Genomic DNA, 18,098 nt, shown 5'->3' with positions numbered 1-18,098 from the left:
CGGTCTCGACTCGGACTCAACCCTTTTTGAATTCGGTCTCGACTCGGACTCAACCCTTTTTGAACTCGGTCTCGACTCTGACTCAACCCTTTTTGAACTCGGTCTCGACTCGGACTCAACCCTTTTTGAATTCGGTCTCGACTCTGACTCAACCCTTTTTGAACTCGGTCTCGACTCTGACTCAACCCTTTTTGAACTCGGTCTCGACTCGGACTCAACCCTTTTTGAATTCGGTCTCGACTCGGACTCAACCCTTTTTGAATTCGGTCTCGACTCGGACTCAACCCTTTTTGAACTCGGTCTCGACTCGGACTCAACCCTTTTTGAACTCGGTCTCGACTCAGACTCAACCCTTTTTGAACTCGGTCTCAACTCGTACTCAACCCTTTTTGAACTCGGTCTCGACTCAGACTCAACCCTTTTTGAACTCGGTCTCGACTCGGACTCAACCCTTTTTGAATTCGGTCTCGACTCGGACTCAACCCTTTTTGAACTCGGTCTCGACTCTGACTCAACCCTTTTTGAACTCGGTCTCGACTCTGACTCAACCCTTTTTGAACTCGGTCTTGACTCGGACTCAAACCTTTTTGAACTCTGTCTCGACTCAGACTCAACCTTTTTTGAACTCGGTCTTGCCTCGGACTCAACCCTTTTTGAACTCAAGCTCGACTCAGACTTAACCCTTTTTGAACTCAGTCTTGACTCTGACTCAACCCTTTTTGAACTCGGCCTTGACTCGGACTCAACCCTTTTTGAACTCGGTCTTGACTTGGATTCAACCCTTTTTGAACTTGGTCTCGAAGTTATAACCCCATATATATATATATATATATATATATATATATATATATATATATATATATATATATATATATATATATATATATATATATATATATATATATATATTGCATTGAAAATCCCCATTTCCACCATCAGGGCAATAATTAAGAAGCTCCATTTAACTAAAAATGTTACAAATCTGCCTGAAAGAGGACGTGTGTGTATATTGTCCTAATGCACAGCGAGGAGGAACGTTTGAGTGCACAAACACTCTCCAAGGGTCACAGATGGAGAATCGCAGAGATTAGTTGAGTCTTAGGGTCAGAAAGCCTAAAAAAAATCAAACAAGCCCTACATCACCACATGTTGTTTGGGAGGGATTCAAGAAAAATCCTCCTCGCTCATCCAGAAACAGCACATTCAGTGGTCAGACACGACTGGAAAGTCAAAAGGGACCTGGTTCTGTGGTCAAATTAAACTATAAAATAGCTTTTTGGCAGCAAATCTACCAGATGGGTTTGGTGAAATCAGGGATAAAAAGTACCCCATGCCCACGGCTAAAAATACCACTGGATCTTTAATGTTGTGGGCCTATTTTTTTGCTGGAGGTCCTGGACATCTTGTTCAGATACATTGTATCATGGATTCTAGCAAATACCAAAAGATAAAAAATCAAAACCTGATGGATTCTGCTAGAAATCGTATAATGGGCCGTGGTTGGATCTCCCATCAGGAGATCCAACCAAACATTAAAATCAACACAAATGTGTCACTGAGCACAAAATGAAGCTTCTGCCATGACCATCCCAGTTCCCTGACCTGAACCCGATCGAAGATGTGTGGCCTATGAGAAGAGAAGAAGCACCAGCATGGATCTGTGAATCTGAAGGATCTGGAGAGGTTCAGTATGGAGGAATGTTTTCTGATCTCTATGTAGGTGTTCTCCAAACTCATCAGGCATCATAGAAGAAGACTCAGAGCTGTTATCTTGGGAAAAGGAGGTTGCAAAAAGTATTTAAAGGTCCCGTTCTTCGCGAGTTTTCGAAGCTTTGATTATGTTTACAGAGTGCAATATAACATGAGTTCATGTTTTGCGTGTAAAAAAACAGTATTTTTCACACAATTTACTTATCTGTACAGCACTGTTTTTTTCTGTCCTAAAAACAGCCTGATGATTTCCTTGTTCTATGAAGTCCCTGCACTTCCTGCTGTAGTCCAAACCGGCCGTTCGCTGTAGGCTTTGAAAGGGAACTTCTGTTAAATAAAATATCTCGCTTGGCATTGAACTTTGAGCTTTATAATTTTACAGGTATTATTTATGCTCTAACAGCAACATTACACACTAACTAAAGTTTGAAAGATGGAATCGCGAAGAAAGGGACCTTTAATAAAAGGGTACCAACAATTGTGGCCAACGTGTTTTGGAGAAAAGCATTAATTTCATAATGTGATTTACCCCTCATTTTCAATTATTTTACTTTAATGAAAGGTTAGATTTTTGGGATTTAAAAAAAAATAAAAGATCAAAAGGATAAACAATGCAGATTTATTTTTTACAGCCATATTTGATCATATTTACCAGGGGTACCAACAATTTTGACCACGACTGTATATATATAATATAATATAATATAATATAATATAATATAATATAATATAATATAATATATAATATTATATAATATATATATATATATATATATATATATATATATATATATATATATATATATATATATATATATATATATATATACATATACATATACATATTATTTTATTTTATGTATTTTTTTTTATTTTTTTTAGAGTGGTTTACTGAACAAATTGTATATGTCCTTAAATTATTTCAAGTATAACTAAAAGCTTCTTAAAGATTATTATCTCTAAAGGTTATCTAAAGGTTAACAACAAAACCATTAGCCTAAATTCAGTTGCTATTTATTATTAGATATAATAATCAACACTCAAATAACACATTGTATGCAAACATTCACATAAGGCAGTTTTTGCATTAACTTCTAAATCTAATTATGAAATTTTGTTTTTACTCCATTTCGTTGTTGAAATATAATCATTTAAACAGTGACTTTATTTTTCGTGACATTTAAACATACATTAAAGGTTCAGTATGCAACTTTTCTGTCCGCTAGAGGGCGCCTATTCAAAACAAAGGCATAGTTAGATGTAGCCAGGTTTTAGCAGAATCTTGGGACATGTGGTCTTCACCTCACAGCCGGTGGGAAAGAGTCGGGATAGCAATTGACAGGCGCCTCCCTCAGACGCTATGCTCAGGCTTCTTGGTTAAAATAGCAATTTTCTCACAATTTACAAATAGTTGGGAATATTTGGGATATTGTAAGTATTTAACTGAACAAAATATATAACACTGGCCTAGTGGTTTTTGGATATTTTACTGCAAAAATACTACATAGTGCACCTTTAAATAATCAAGACGTCACTAACTGCTTAAGTAGAATATATTAAATATATAGGTTAATATAGTGCATATATTTAGCAAAATAATTAATTTCTCCAGTGTGAACACTGGAGCTGTGGAGGTAAATGTAATGCTAGTTGACATTTTTTACAGACTATTTTATTGACTTCTTTCCTGGGTTGATACACGGAGCGATTACACAACATGATACGCCGCACGGTAGCTTGAACTGGCGCGCATGTACAGTGATCTATCACGTAAGATTAAAGAGTGTCAAAATGGCATTTATCATTTTAATTTCATGATAAAATGGACAATGTAGTACCTAATATGTTTGTGTGGGAACTCAGATTTAAGTATGTTCCACATGCAAAACAAGTCTACTGTTAACTATTAACGATTTCATTCAGTACCATTCATTACACACATACACCATACCGGAAGCCCTGTACCAAACCAGTTCGGTATGAATATGTGTACCGTTACACTCCTATTATGTAGTAATATTTAAAAATATTAAAGGCACATTGTCATTTTTGCCGCTAGAGGTCGCTTATTTAAAACAAAGGCCTTGATTTCTCACCATCATGGAAGATGTTGTCTTCACCTCTTGTCTTCACCACCTTTTTAAAATTTTAAATAGTTTATTTATCTGAATTTCTTGGAACATATGTGGAAACATTTGGGATAATGTAAGAAGTCAACAAAATATGTAACATTGTTCTAGTAGTTCTTTGAAATTTTAATTATTATTTTTTTACCAAGGTTGTTTGATGTATATATTATCAGTGGTATAGTTGTGAGGTTTTAAAATAATAGGCGTTGCAAGTGTCTTTTTACTTCATCCGCAGGTACCTCACAGAGTTTGTGGACTTGGGGAATGTATCTGCTCTGAGGACTTTCCGTGTTCTCCGTGCCCTGAAAACAACTACTGTAACTCCAGGTAAATACAGCATGCAATTTAACATGGCAACTCACTTGAAATTAAATAATTTTGTACAGTTTGGGAATGCATCAACCAAGATTTTGTTTACCTGTGAATTCCAGGTCTAAAAAACATTGTTGGCGCCCTGATTCAGTCGGTGAAGAAACTGGCGGATGTCATGATCCTCACCGTCTTCTGTCTCAGCGTGTTTGCTCTCATTGGCCTTCAACTGTTCATGGGAAATTTGCGGCAAAAATGTGTCAAATGGCCTCCACTTGGCTGGAGCGACAGCAACCTTACCATGCTTTTCAATCACACAGACGTCAATGGTACTGAAGTACAGTGGAGCAGCACTTTCAACTACGAGGAATATATTGAAAGTCAAGGTGACACAAATCCCAAATGTAGCCTACAATTGCTGCACATAGTAGGAATTATAACTTGTCATGTACTGCAGTTTCAGTCACTTTTTAGTAAACAGATCTCCATTCCCTTTCCATAGAAAACTACTACTATTTACCTGACCATATGGATCCATTAATCTGTGGGAACAGCTCTGATGCAGGGTATATTTTTCAAACATGATATTTGCCTTCTTGATTATTTTAAACCTCTTGTCTAAAGAAGCAACTTTGAATTGCTGTTGTACATTACCAACAGGGAGAAATGTCAATGAATTGAACTGAAACTTTATTCAGAGCAGACTGAATGTTTTCATATTAAATAACTTGTTTACTGTTGCTGTTCACAGGAAGTGCCCTGATGGGTATCTTTGCCTGAAAGCTGGCCAAAACCCAAATTATGGATACACTAATTATGACACCTTTGCATGGGCTTTCTTAGCCCTTGTCCAGCTAATAACTCAAGACTTCTGGGAGAACTTGTTGAAGTTGGTGGGTATATGCATCCTGTTAAAGTCACATTGTTCCTCACCTTCTTGTATGTGATAACACTATGCCCTTAAATAGTTAATAGGGTTAACAAAATCAATCCATAACAAAAGCATAAGATTGCACAATTGCAATTCATTCCAGCAATACACATAGCTTAACATAAAGTGAATGCTTTTTAGATGAATTAATTTTTATTTTAGTTTAGTTTTATTACTTTTATTTTAGTTTTTTAAACACATATTTAAAATAAATGCTGCTCTTTTGAACTAAGCAAAAAAACTTTGTCAAAAATCTGTCATAGTTTCCACAAAAATATTAAGCTTGGATTAAATAAAATGTAAAAAATTCTTACCGACACCAAACCTTTAAATGCATGTCAGTGTTTTATAGAAGTGACCATTTAGTTCTCTATGCTTTTAACTAAGAGTATAAATGAAGCATAAAAAGCCATATGTGTGCAAAAAAGCACTGACAAGTGTCTTAAATGTTTCAGACGCTCCGTGCAGCAGGGAAGACGTATATGATCTTCTTTGTAGTCATCATCTTGGGTTCGTTCTACCTCATCAATCTGATTCTGGCTGTGGTGGCCATGGCGTATGCTGAACAGAATGAAGCCACTAATGCAGAAGCTAAAGAAAAGGAGGAAGAGTATGCAAAAATCCTGGAACAGCTCAAGAAGCAAGCTGAGGTTTGTCATGCGATAACATAGCAGCTTAGCCTGAGCATTGGATCATTTGTTTAAAAAAAGAAAACGTTAGTTCTGATTTTAACTGATGTTTTTATTTGACAAACAGCAGAAGAACGGGGTGGTAAATGGCAGCAAGACATCACTATCCAGCAAAAAGAAAGGTGATGATGACGAAATGCAGAGTGATTATGATGGGATCGCACTGAAACCCCTTTCGAAATCGAATGGCTCCAAAGGCAGCATGCATTACTTAGAAGTCCCCGACTCGCAGATGAGGAAAGCGAGTGAGGCCAACGCTACAGACAATGTTTTAGATGGTAAGTGTAAATGGTGAGTTCCAGAAAAACGTAAAGGGATAGTTCACCCTGAAATGAAATTATAGCCATCTTTTACTCACCCTGCTTTTGATTCAGTGCCCTATGTCCTTCTATCCCTTTCTGACCTCAAAAGCAGTAATTTTAAAATTAGTTCTACACTTACTCCTTCCTATTATGGAAGTGTATAGCGACCAGGGTAAAACATTACAAAAATTATACAAAAGTATGACGCAATGATACAGTAAGACATGCACCATATATATAAGATGTCCAGGAGGCATACTATATGGTTTTGTGAGAAATAAACTATTAATCAGTCAAACACACTGAGTGCACGTTCCTGTAATGACTAGTACGAACCATCAGCAGGTGCGGTGCTCATGCTCACGTACTATTGTCATTAAAACCGGTACACAATATTCACTTCTGGAGGTTTTTGTTATTAGTATTGTATTATTTCTTATCATATACCTATCACATACCTACCATAGACGAGAGTGGCGTTTTTTCTTTTGAGCCTGATTTCTCAAAATGTTGCTTGTGTGTTTATCTTGGGTGTCTGAAGTCAGTCAGTGTGTGTATATATATATATATATATATATATATATATATATATATATATATATATATATATATATATATATATATATATATATATATATATATATATATATATATATATATATATATATATATATATATATATTGTCCGAAAGCCCAACAACGCCCCCTGTAGGTATCTATGCATATACGTTATTAAGCTTGAACCCAGAACATGTCTGGACAAGTCTCCACAGGCAGTATATATACAGAGGTGGAGAGACTGAGTTTTTTTCCCTTGCACCAAATGGACTGCTGCATGTTTGTGGTTCTGTGAGTGAATGATTAAGAAGTAAGTTTTGTTTTACATTCTATATTGTTCAAACTTTAACATTTAATAGCCTGACTTACTGTTACTCACATTTTGACTAGTATATTTGTTTTATGTTATCTGTAATACTGTTTATATTAGAAACTTATATTGCAATTTGGTTTCTTTGTTCATTGTAGACCACATACCGTATAGATGAATGCCTGTAATACCTCATACATGCAGAAATAATCGGAATAAAACCCTTCATCTGGGAAACTGTCTCTCTCACTTCCGTTTCTCTCACCGGAAACTCTTACCACCATTTCTACTAGTACCTAACCGAACCCTTTGAGCGTCCCATACGCTAGTTCATGGTCCTTCGAGCCGGATGTACTTCAGTAGAGATGAATCCTGAGACTGCCAGCACAGCAGACCGCGCGGTCCGACCCCGCACACAAAGAGAGCGACATTTTCCAGCTCATCTTGAAGATTATGAAGTCCAACTACCCGCACACCTGCACTCAGCTCCCCCTCCAGCTGATACTCATTCGCAGAGACATTCTAGACATTCCTCTAAGTCCATTTCCTCTGGTACAGCCTCCAACACTACATCCCGATCACGACACAGTGTATCAAGTAGGTCTCCAAGACACGCCCTCTCTGATATTCAAGCTGCCATGCTGGAGGAGAGATTAAAGGCTCTTGAACTAGAGGAACTCCAACGTCAGATCGAAGAGGATACTTCAGCAGATAAGGAATGTCAGAGGCTTGATGACCAAGCTAGGGAGGCACTCAAAGCCAGAGAAGCCTTGGCTAAACAAATTGCGACACGACGGCGTCTCAAGAAAGTACAAAATGAGCTTGAGGTTGCCAAGCTAGTCACCTCACTCCTTAAACAGGATAACCAGGATGCTAGCAAATCTGAATTGCAATTTAGCATCACCAGTAACTCACCTGAAGTACTACCTGGAGTAAGTCCACCTCTACAGAGAGCTGCTATGAGGGATAATTTCTTATCATCTGCCCAGGAAATGCCGGCACATTCCACACCACAGCCTGTCTTTCTTACTTCTGAGGCATTAGTTTTGCCTCCTCCAACACCACATATGTTACCAACCATGGCCTTAGAAACTGAAGCTTCCATCAGCGACCATAACTTTACTTCGGATGTGCGGCATCTTAACGCAGTGACATGGTCGTCACCCCCACTTACAGCAGCTCAGCCCGCTTCAGAGCCTAGACCTGCTCTCACTGTTCCTATACCGATTTACCCAGCTACAGTTACAATGCAGCCAACTCCTCCTGTCACCACTGTACCTTACCATCATATACCAGCTGTCAGTGGGTCTCCCTCAATAGCCTCACCTCCAGACCCTGTAACAATCGGGGCTTCAGTACATCCTCAGCCACATCAAGTCCTGTATCCTCACACTCAAATGGCATTCCCAGCCACTCATCCAGTTCCATCTCATACCCTTCCAGCTCAAGCAACAATGTCTATACCTCAAGCTCAGCCGCCTGGACTAGAGATGTTAGCAGCTTCAGCCTATGGGGTTCCAAAACCAGCCATACCAAATTTTGAAACTGGACGTGAAAGTGACTTTGCACTGCTCAAGATGGCACTGGACAATCTAATGAATAATCAACAACACTTAAGTGAACAGTACAAGTATCAAGTGCTCCTAGGTCACTTAAAGCTTCCCAGTGCTCTCCAGCTTGCAAAGGCATATATGCATGATCCCCGGCCATACACAGCTGCATTACAAGCACTGCAAGATAAATATGGTCAACCCCGCCAACTAGTACAGGGTGAGTTAGGAGCGATACTGAATGCTCCAGCAGTAAAGTTCGGAGATGCTGAAGTTTTTGATGACTTCGCCTTATCCATCCATTCATTAGTAGGGATGCTCAGGACTCTAGAGGGCCCAAATGGCTATGAGTTAAGGTGTGGATCTCATGTCGATCGCCTTCTGAGTAAAATGCCACCGTCTTACCGTGACAGTTTTGTGGAATATTGCTTCAGTCATGGCATTCTCCAAACTGGCACTGACCGTACCTATACCCTACCTGATTTCTCTGCATGGCTACAGTTAAAGTCTCAGGCTAAGCGTATTTCCAACAGGGCAGCAGCGCTTTATCAAAGTGAGGCAACCAGAACAGCTAGGAAGGATCTCCGCCCACCTTCTCGGCCTAAGGACAGATCAACCTCAATCCTTTACTCCACTAACAGTACCGCACCTGTTCAAGGACAATCAGTGGTGAAGACGCCCACAGTTCAACCATACTGTCCATATTGCAATAATAAGGACCATTTCCTGAACTCTTGTTCTAAATTTAAGCTACTAACCACAGAGCAAATACTGAGATGGATAACGGATGGAAAGCGTTGTTGGAAATGTGGAAGGACACATGCTTCAGACAATTGCACTCTGAAGCGAGGATGCAAGACCTGTAAAGAGCTGCACCTTACCATTCTCCACGAAGCAGCCCTGCAGACACAAAAGAGTGTCCTTCTGGTCAACATTCCCACTTCTCAAGTATACTTAGATCGTCCCAACCGATCTCCCAAGGTGATGCTCAAGGTAGTTAGGGTCCTACTTCATAATGGAGATAAAGCCATGGAGACATATGCAGTGTTAGATGATGGCTCTGAGCGTAGCATTGTACTGCCACAGGCTGTGGAACAGTTAAACCTTGCAACAGTGCCTGAAACCCTAACACTACGTACAATACGTCAGGATGTACTTCAGTTAAATGGGGCATCTGTTTCCCTCTCTGTGTCAGCTTTAAACAGGCCAACAAAGAGGTTCCAGATAAATCATGCCTTCACTGCAGGGAATCTGAGACTGTCTGAACACTCTTATCCAGTAGCTGCTCTCCAATGCAAATATGACCATATCAGGTCATTACCATTGCCACAGATTAAACGAGCACAACCCTTGCTACTCATTGGGTCGGACATGCCCCACCTACTTGTGCCAATCCAACCCATACGAATGGGTCCTCCTAATGCACCCATAGCTGTTCACACCAGACTTGGATGGACTCTTCAAGGCCCTGTGGGATACAGCCACACTGCTCCTTGTGATCAACAATGTCTGAACATCTCTATAGATGCTCAGAATGCAGAGTTACTCAAGAATGTTGAGCGTCTTTGGCAGATTGACACCCTGCCTTACATTAATGAGACAACAGCCACTCGTTCCAAGCAGGACCAGCATGCCCTGACACTACTACAAACACACACTACTAGGGTAGAAGTGGATGGCATTCTAAGATATGCCACTCCCTTGCTTAGACGACCAAACGCCGTCACCCTTAACGCCCCTAAGGAAGCAGTGCTAGCAAGTCTTCGCAGCACTGAACGGAGACTCGCCAAAGACCCAAACCTCTCTAAAGCATACTGTACTGAGATGAACAAACTAGAACAAGCTGGCTATGTGGCAGAAATCTCCACTCAGGAAGCCGAAAAGTCCACTGAATCCTGGTACATTCCACACCATATGGTAAATCACAATGATAAAAACAGGATTGTGTTTAACTGTTCTTTCCAGGATCAGGGTCAATCTTTGAATGATCTTCTTATTCCTGGTCCCACACTCGGCCCATCTTTGCTTGGTGTTCTGCTTCGGTTCCGACAACACACTGTGGCTGTGAGTGGAGATGTGAAAGGGATGTTTCACCAGGTTCGCCTACTGCCAGATGACAAGGCAATCCTGCGCTTCCTCTGGAGAAACATGCAAAAGACTGAGCAGCCGAAGATATATGAGTGGCGAGTCCTACCCTTTGGCACAACATGCAGCCCGTGTTGTGCCATATATGCACTGCAACAAATAGCCCATGACAACAGCGGAATTGATCCCACTATCGCAGAGTCAGTTACTCAGTCGTTCTACGTAGACAATTGTCTTCAAAGTATGGAAACGATTGAGAAGGCTAGAACTCTTGTAGATGGCCTTCGGCAATTGCTGCTTACTGGAGGGTTTGACCTCCGCCAATGGGCCAGTAACAAACCAGAAGTCATTGAACATCTTCCATCAGAAGCAAGGTCGCAAAGCAGTGAGCTATGGTTATCCCAAAAGAGTCCAGATCTTTTAGAGGGCACACTTGGACTGCGATGGAACTGTCTCAGCGATTCCTTAGGATACAAGCCTCGCCATGTAGAATGTCCCAAACCAACTCTGAGAAATATCTACAAGGTTTTGGCATCACAGTATGACCCTCTCGGGTATCTAATTCCATTCACCACTCAAGCCAAGATACTCATTCAGGATCTGTGGAAAATCCACGTGGGATGGGATGACTTCATTGAGTCTGACAGCCTACGAAATAGATGGCAAACCTGGGTACAGGAACTATCTGATTTGGAACAGCTAGAGGTTCCCAGATGTTACACTCCATTTCAAGTATATGATGAAACATTCACCAGAGACCTACACATTTTCTGTGATGCCTCTGAGAGAGCATACGGCTCAGTATCATATATGCGCACAGAAGACAAAGATGGTCATGTGCACATTTCATTTGTGCTGGCCCGTTCACGTGTAGCCCCCCGGAAACAAATGTCAATGCCTCGACTTGAACTAAGCGCAGCACTTACTGGAGCACAATTAGCTAAAGTTCTCCTAACAGAACTTACCGTGACCATCAGGCAAGTTGTTCTCTGGTCAGATTCCACCACCGTCCTTCACTGGCTGCTGGCTGACTCCTGTAGGTATAAGGTCTTTGTAGGAACTAGGGTTGCTGAAATTCAGTCCCTCACAGATGTTAGTTCCTGGAGGTACGTGGACTCTGGCAATAACCCAGCCGACTACATAACCCGAGGAAAGTCTCTAAAGGAGTTGACACAATCATGCCTTTGGGCCAATGGACCAGACTTCCTGTATCAATCAGAAGCATCCTGGCCAACCATGCTAGTTGCTGACCCTGAACCAGACACTGAATTAAAGAAGTCAGCAATCTGCCTGCACCTAGGCACTGGCCCGGATGTACAGCTCCCAGACACCAATCAGTATGACACCTGGAAAGGCTTGGTAAAGGCTGCAGTGGCATCCCTGCACGGGGCGGCTCAATCTTCAACACCGCAGGCAGATGCAGCTGGACATTATGCTGCAGCCGAAAGGTTCCTTCTTCAACAAGCCCAAAGAGATTCATTTCCAGATGAAGTTAAGGCCCTCTCATCAAACCGACCCTTACCATCCAATAGCCGGTTAGTGTCTCTGTCTCCTGAATATGATAAAGATGCTGGGCTCCTTAGGGTTGGAGGGAGACTGCGTCATGCTGAACATATAGACATGAATGCCTTGCATCCCATAGTTCTCGATCCCAGTCAACAAATAACTAAACTCCTTATTAAGGAATATGATGCCAATCTCCTTCATCCCGGGCCAGAAAGAGTCCTTGCAGAGCTCAGACGTCACTATTGGATTTTGAGAGGCAGAGCAGCCATCAAGAAACATCAGCACAGCTGTATTGAATGTCAAAAGTGGCGTGCCCAACCTAGCATCCCCATGATGGGAGATCTCCCACCAGCTCGTCTTAGGATTTACAAGCCCCCCTTCTATTCCACTGGAATGGACTGTTTTGGCCCATACACAGTGAAAATAGGACGACGAACCGAAAAGAGATGGGGAATAGTCTTCAAATGTATGACGACCCGATGCCTCCATCTGGATCTGCTTGAGAGTCTTGACACTGATGCCTTTCTGATGTCTCTACGGAGATTTATAGCTAGAAGAGGCAAGCCCTTTGAACTCTTCTCTGATAATGGCACCAATTTTGTTGGAGGAAACCGAGAGATTAAAGAGGCCTATGATGCTATGGTACCTCAGTTAAAGGAGCAGTTAGCTGAACAGAAAATCCCTTTCAGATTTATTCCACCCAGTGCTCCACATTTTGGTGGGGTGTGGGAGAGGGAAGTAAAATCAGTGAAACAAGCCTTGAGAGTCATTCTGAAGGAACAGACGGTCCCTGAAACTGTCCTCCGCACAGTTCTCATTGAGGTTGAGGGTATTATGAATGCCAAGCCTTTAGGTTACGTATCATCAGACATCGCTGACCCAGACCCGATCACACCCAACATACTGCTCATGGGTCGCCATGACTCCTCTCTCCCACAAGTAATGTATGACTTGGGCAATCTTTTTGGAACCAGAAGATGGAGGCATAGTCAAATACTTGCAGACCAATTCTGGGCTAGGTTTATTAATCACTATTTGCCAAATCTCCAGGAGAGACATAAATGGCAAAAGGACAACGACAAGCTCAGGGTTGACCAGGTAGTGCTCATTATGGACCCACAACTTCCACGAGCCCTCTGGCCAGTGGGTAAGGTGACCCGTATCTTCCCTGGACCTGATGGGCGCATAAGGACAGTTGCAATTCAGGTCAAAGATCGAACTTATGTTAGACCTGTGGCTCGGTTAATCCCACTACCCAAACTCATGGATGATGACAATACCAATCCTGCCATTTAAGAAGGGCTTTCTACCAGGTTCAAAAGTCACAAGTGACATTTGGGGGCGGCTATGTCCGAAAGCCCAACAACGCCCCCTGTAGGTATCTATGCATATACGTTATTAAGCTTGAACCCAGAACATGTCTGGACAAGTCTCCACAGGCAGTATATATACAGAGGTGGAGAGACTGAGTTTTTTTCCCTTGCACCAAATGGACTGCTGCATGTTTGTGGTTCTGTGAGTGAATGATTAAGAAGTAAGTTTTGTTTTACATTCTATATTGTTCAAACTTTAACATTTAATAGCCTGACTTACTGTTACTCACATTTTGACTAGTATATTTGTTTTATGTTATCTGTAATACTGTTTATATTAGAAACTTATATTGCAATTTGGTTTCTTTGTTCATTGTAGACCACATACCGTATAGATGAATGCCTGTAATACCTCATACATGCAGAAATAATCGGAATAAAACCCTTCATCTGGGAAACTGTCTCTCTCACTTCCGTTTCTCTCACCGGAAACTCTTACCACCATTTCTACTAGTACCTAACCGAACCCTTTGAGCGTCCCATACGCTAGTTCATATATATATATATATATATATATATATATATATATATATATATATATATATATATATATATAAACACTCATCTAAAGGATTATTAGGAACACCTGTTAAATTTTTCATTAATGCAATTATCTAATCAACCAATCATACAGGGAGTGCAGAATTATTAGGCAAATGAGTATTTTGACCACATCATCCTCGTTATGCATGTTGTCTTACTCCAAGCTGTATAGGCTGGAAAGCCTACTACCAATTAAGCATATTAGGTGATGTGCATCTCTGTAATGAGAAGGGGTGTGGTCTAATGACATCAACACCCTATATCAGGTGTGCATAATTATTAGGCAACTTCCTTTCCTTTGGCAAAATGGGTCAAAAGAAGGACTTGACAGGCTCAGAAAAGTCAAAAATAGTGAGATATATTGCAGAGGGATGCAGCAGTCTTAAAATAGCCAAGCTTCTGAAGCGTGATCATCGAACAATCAAGCGTTTCATTCAAAATAGTCAACAGGGTCGCAAGAAGCGTGTGGAAAAACCAAGGCGCAAAATAACTGCCCTTGAACTGAGAAAAGTCAAGCGTGCAGCTGCCAAGATGCCACTTGCCACCAGTTTGGCCATATTTCAGAGCTGCAACATCACTGGAGTGCCCAAAAGCACAAGGTGCGCAATACTCAGAGACATGGCCAAGGTAAGAAAGGCAGAAAGTCGACCACCACTGAACAAGACACACAAGCTGAAACGTCAAGACTGGGCCAAGAAATATTTTAAGAATTTTTCTAAGGTTTTATGGACTGATGAAATGAGAGTGAGTCTTGATGGGCCCGTGGCTGGATTGGTAAAGGGCAGAGAGCTCCAGGCCGACCCAGACGCCAGCAAGGTGGAGGTGGAGTACTGGTTTGGGCTGGTATCATCAAAGATGAGCTTGTGGGGCCTTTTCGGGTTGAGGATGGAGTCAAGCTCAACTCCCAGTCCTACTGCCAGTTTCTTGAAGACACCTTCTTCATGCAGTGGTACAGGAAAAAGTCTGCATCCTTCAAGAAAAACATGATTTTCATGCAGGACAATGCTCCATCACACGCGTCCAAGTACTCCACAGTGTGACTGGCAAGAAAGGGTATAAAAGAAGAAAATCTAATGACATGGCCTCCTTGTTCACCTGATCTGAACCCCATTGAGATCCTGTGGTCCATCATCAAATGTGCGATTTACAAGGAGGGAAAACAGTACACCTCTCTGAACAGTGTCTGGGAGGCTGTGGTTGCTGCTGCACGCAATGTTGATGGTGAACAGATCAAAACACTGACAGAATCCATGGATGGCAGGCTTTTGAGTGTCCTTGCAAAGAAAGGTAGCTATATTGGTCACTGATTTGTTTTTGTTTGGTTTTTGAATGTCAGAAATGTATATTTGTAAATGTTGAGATGTTATATTGGTTTCACTGGTAAAAATAAATAATTGAAATGGGTATAAATTTGTTTTTTGTTAAGTTGCCTAATAATTATGCACAGTAATAGTCACCTGCACACACAGATATCCCCCTAAAATAGCTAAAACTAAAAACTAAAACTTCCAAAAATATTCAGCTTTGATATTAATTATTGGAGTATTAATGATATTAATTAATTAGTTTTTTGTGTTCATTGAGAACATGGTTGTTGTTCAATAATAAAATGAATCCTCAAAAATACAACTTGCCTAATAAATCTGCACTCCCTGTATGGCAGTTGTAGAATAGTGTGAAAAGGGAAAAACATCCAGTATGTGGCAGTCCTGTGGGCGAAAGTGTCTGCTTGATGCTAGAGGTCAGAGGAGAATGGGCCGACTGATTCAAGCTGATAGAAGAGCAACGTTGACTGAAATAACCACTCGTTACAACCGAGGTATGCAGCAAAGCATTTTTGAAGCCCCAACACGCACAATCTTGAGGCGGATGGGCTACAACAGCAGAAGACCCCACCGGGTACCACTCATCTCCACTACAAACAGGAAAAAGAGGCTACAATTTGCACAAGCTCACCAACATTAGACAGTTGAAGACTGGAAAAATGTTGCCTAGTCTGATGAGTCTCGATTTCTGTTGAGACATTCAGATGGTAGAGTCAGAAATTGGCATAAACAGAATGAGAACATGGATCCATCATGCCTTGTTAGCACTGTGCAGGCTGGTGGTGGTGGTGTAATGGTGTGGGGGATGTTTTCTTGGCACACTTAGTGCAAATTGGGCATCGTTGAAATGCCACGGCCTACCTGAGCATTGTTTCTGACCATGTCCATTCCTTTATGCCCACCATGTACCCATCCTTTGATGGCTACTTCCAGGAGGATAATGCACCATGTCATAAAGCTCAAATAATTTCAAATTGGTTTCTTGAACATGACAATGAGTTCACTGTACTCAAATGTTCTGAAGGCGAAAGGGGGTCATACACAATATTAGTATGGTGTCCCTAATAATCCTTTATTTATTTATTTACATTTACATTTAATCATTTAGCAGACACTTTTATCCAAAGCGATAAAATGTATATATATATATATATATATATATATATATATATATATATATATATATATATATATATATATATATATATATATATATATCTTTGTATACTTTATTTAACAGAGCTGGAGGATAATCCAAGGCCGTGTCCTCCCTGCTGGTATAAATTTGCTGACATATTCTTGAAATGGAATTGCTGCGTGCCATGGGTGAAATTTAAGAAGTTTGTCTGCTTAATTGTAATGGACCCTTTTGTGGATCTGGGCATCACCATCTGCATTATCCTCAACACAATGTTCATGGCTATGGAACACTATCCCATGACTGCCCACTTTGAAGAGATGTTGGCACTGGGAAACCTTGTAAGTACATCTATGTATCAATATTAAATGTATATTGAAAACTTATACTGTATATTTTTGGAGAATATGTTTTGCCAACATCCCGAAGCTGATTGCTTCCTTGTGTCATGTGTTCTTTTCCATGCAGGTTTTCACAGGTATCTTCACAGCAGAGATGGTGCTAAAACTTATTGCACTGGACCCATATTATTACTTTCAGGTTGGCTGGAACATTTTTGACAGCATTATTGTGACCCTTAGCCTGGTGGAGTTGGGCTTAGCCGATGTTGAGGGCTTGTCTGTGCTAAGGTGCTTCCGTCTGGTAGGTGAAACTTGATTGACTGGCCAGCTATTAATGGGGTAGTTAACATAAAAGTTACACTTCTGTCATCATTTACTCACCCTAATGTTGATCCATGACTCTGTTCAGAGCAACTGGAACTTTATGGGGACCAATGACTGTCAAGCACCATAAAACATAATAAAATAGTCCATGTAACTCATTAACTAAATCACCATTAACTTTCATTGTATGGAAAATATCAGATTAGACATTGCTGTAAATAACTCCTTTTGTGTTTATTCAAAGAAATAAAGTAATACAGGTAAATAAATAAATACATTTAACATTCTGTAATATGGTAATATTGTATTGTTATAGTACAGCAATATTGTGAAATTTAAATGTATTAAAGGTATTAAAATTTAATTTATTAATGTCATGTCAAAGCTACATTTTCAGCATCATTACTCCAGTCTTCAGTGTCAGATGTCATCCTAATGATGATTTGCTGATAGATTTGTTGTTTTTACTGAAGTTCAGGACTAAACTTTCTATTCAAATCATGACTGTTGGTTGCAGATGCGTGTGTTCAGGCTGACAAAGTCTTGGCCAACCCTAAAAATGCTGATAAAGATCATCAGGAGGTCTGTGGGTGCTCTTGGAAACCTGACCCTTGTCCTGGCCATTATTGTCTTCATCTTTGCTGTGGTGGGGATGCAGCTTTTCGGAAAGAGCTACAAGGATTGTGTGTGCAAGATCTCAGCGGATTGTGAACTCCCTCGCTGGCACATGACAGATTTCTTTCACTCATTCCTGATCATCTTTCGTGTTCTATGTGGGGAATGGATTGAATCAATGTGGGACTGCATGGAGGTGGCTGGTCAAGGCATGTGCATCGTCTTCTTCATGATGGTCATGGTTATAGGAAACCTAGTGGTGAGTAGATTAACTCCATCTTTGATAGACGGACAGACAGATCAAGACTTGAACTTGTAATTTTAACTTGAGGTTAATTTTATTAATTTAATATTCTTTTT

At 40.6% G+C, this 18,098-nt stretch overlaps 2 protein-coding genes across 2 annotated transcripts in view; both read left to right on the top strand.

Annotated features, from left to right (window-relative positions):
• The window catches only part of LOC137038165 (sodium channel protein type 4 subunit alpha B-like), a 60,383-nt gene that overhangs the window by 21,557 nt on the left and 20,728 nt on the right, over positions 1–18,098 (top strand). The window contains exons 6-14 of the mRNA XM_067412615.1: positions 4,075–4,166; positions 4,271–4,534; positions 4,651–4,714; positions 4,900–5,041; positions 5,535–5,729; positions 5,836–6,046; positions 16,561–16,799; positions 16,927–17,100; positions 17,641–17,997. Coding sequence (XP_067268716.1) covers positions 4,075–4,166; positions 4,271–4,534; positions 4,651–4,714; positions 4,900–5,041; positions 5,535–5,729; positions 5,836–6,046; positions 16,561–16,799; positions 16,927–17,100; positions 17,641–17,997 — 1,738 coding nt within the window. The remainder of the gene's footprint in view (positions 1–4,074; positions 4,167–4,270; positions 4,535–4,650; positions 4,715–4,899; positions 5,042–5,534; positions 5,730–5,835; positions 6,047–16,560; positions 16,800–16,926; positions 17,101–17,640; positions 17,998–18,098) is intronic.
• Positions 12,049–13,894, top strand: LOC137038180 (uncharacterized). Its single transcript, XM_067412632.1, has 2 exons — positions 12,049–13,613; positions 13,772–13,894. Exon 1 carries the CDS (start codon positions 12,194–12,196, stop codon positions 13,373–13,375), a length of 1,182 nt encoding a protein of 393 aa, XP_067268733.1. The 5' UTR covers positions 12,049–12,193; the 3' UTR covers positions 13,376–13,613; positions 13,772–13,894.

This window comes from Pseudorasbora parva, chromosome 2, assembly GCF_024679245.1.
Source record: "Pseudorasbora parva isolate DD20220531a chromosome 2, ASM2467924v1, whole genome shotgun sequence".
NCBI lineage: Eukaryota > Metazoa > Chordata > Actinopteri > Cypriniformes > Gobionidae > Pseudorasbora > Pseudorasbora parva.
This window is presented reverse-complemented; position numbering and strand designations above follow the sequence as displayed.

What these genes read in the sequence shown, in the direction of transcription:
- LOC137038180 (XM_067412632.1), top strand. Translation starts at nt 12,194, where the DNA reads ATGAATGCCTTGCATCCCATAGTTCTCGATCCCAGTCAACAAATAACT.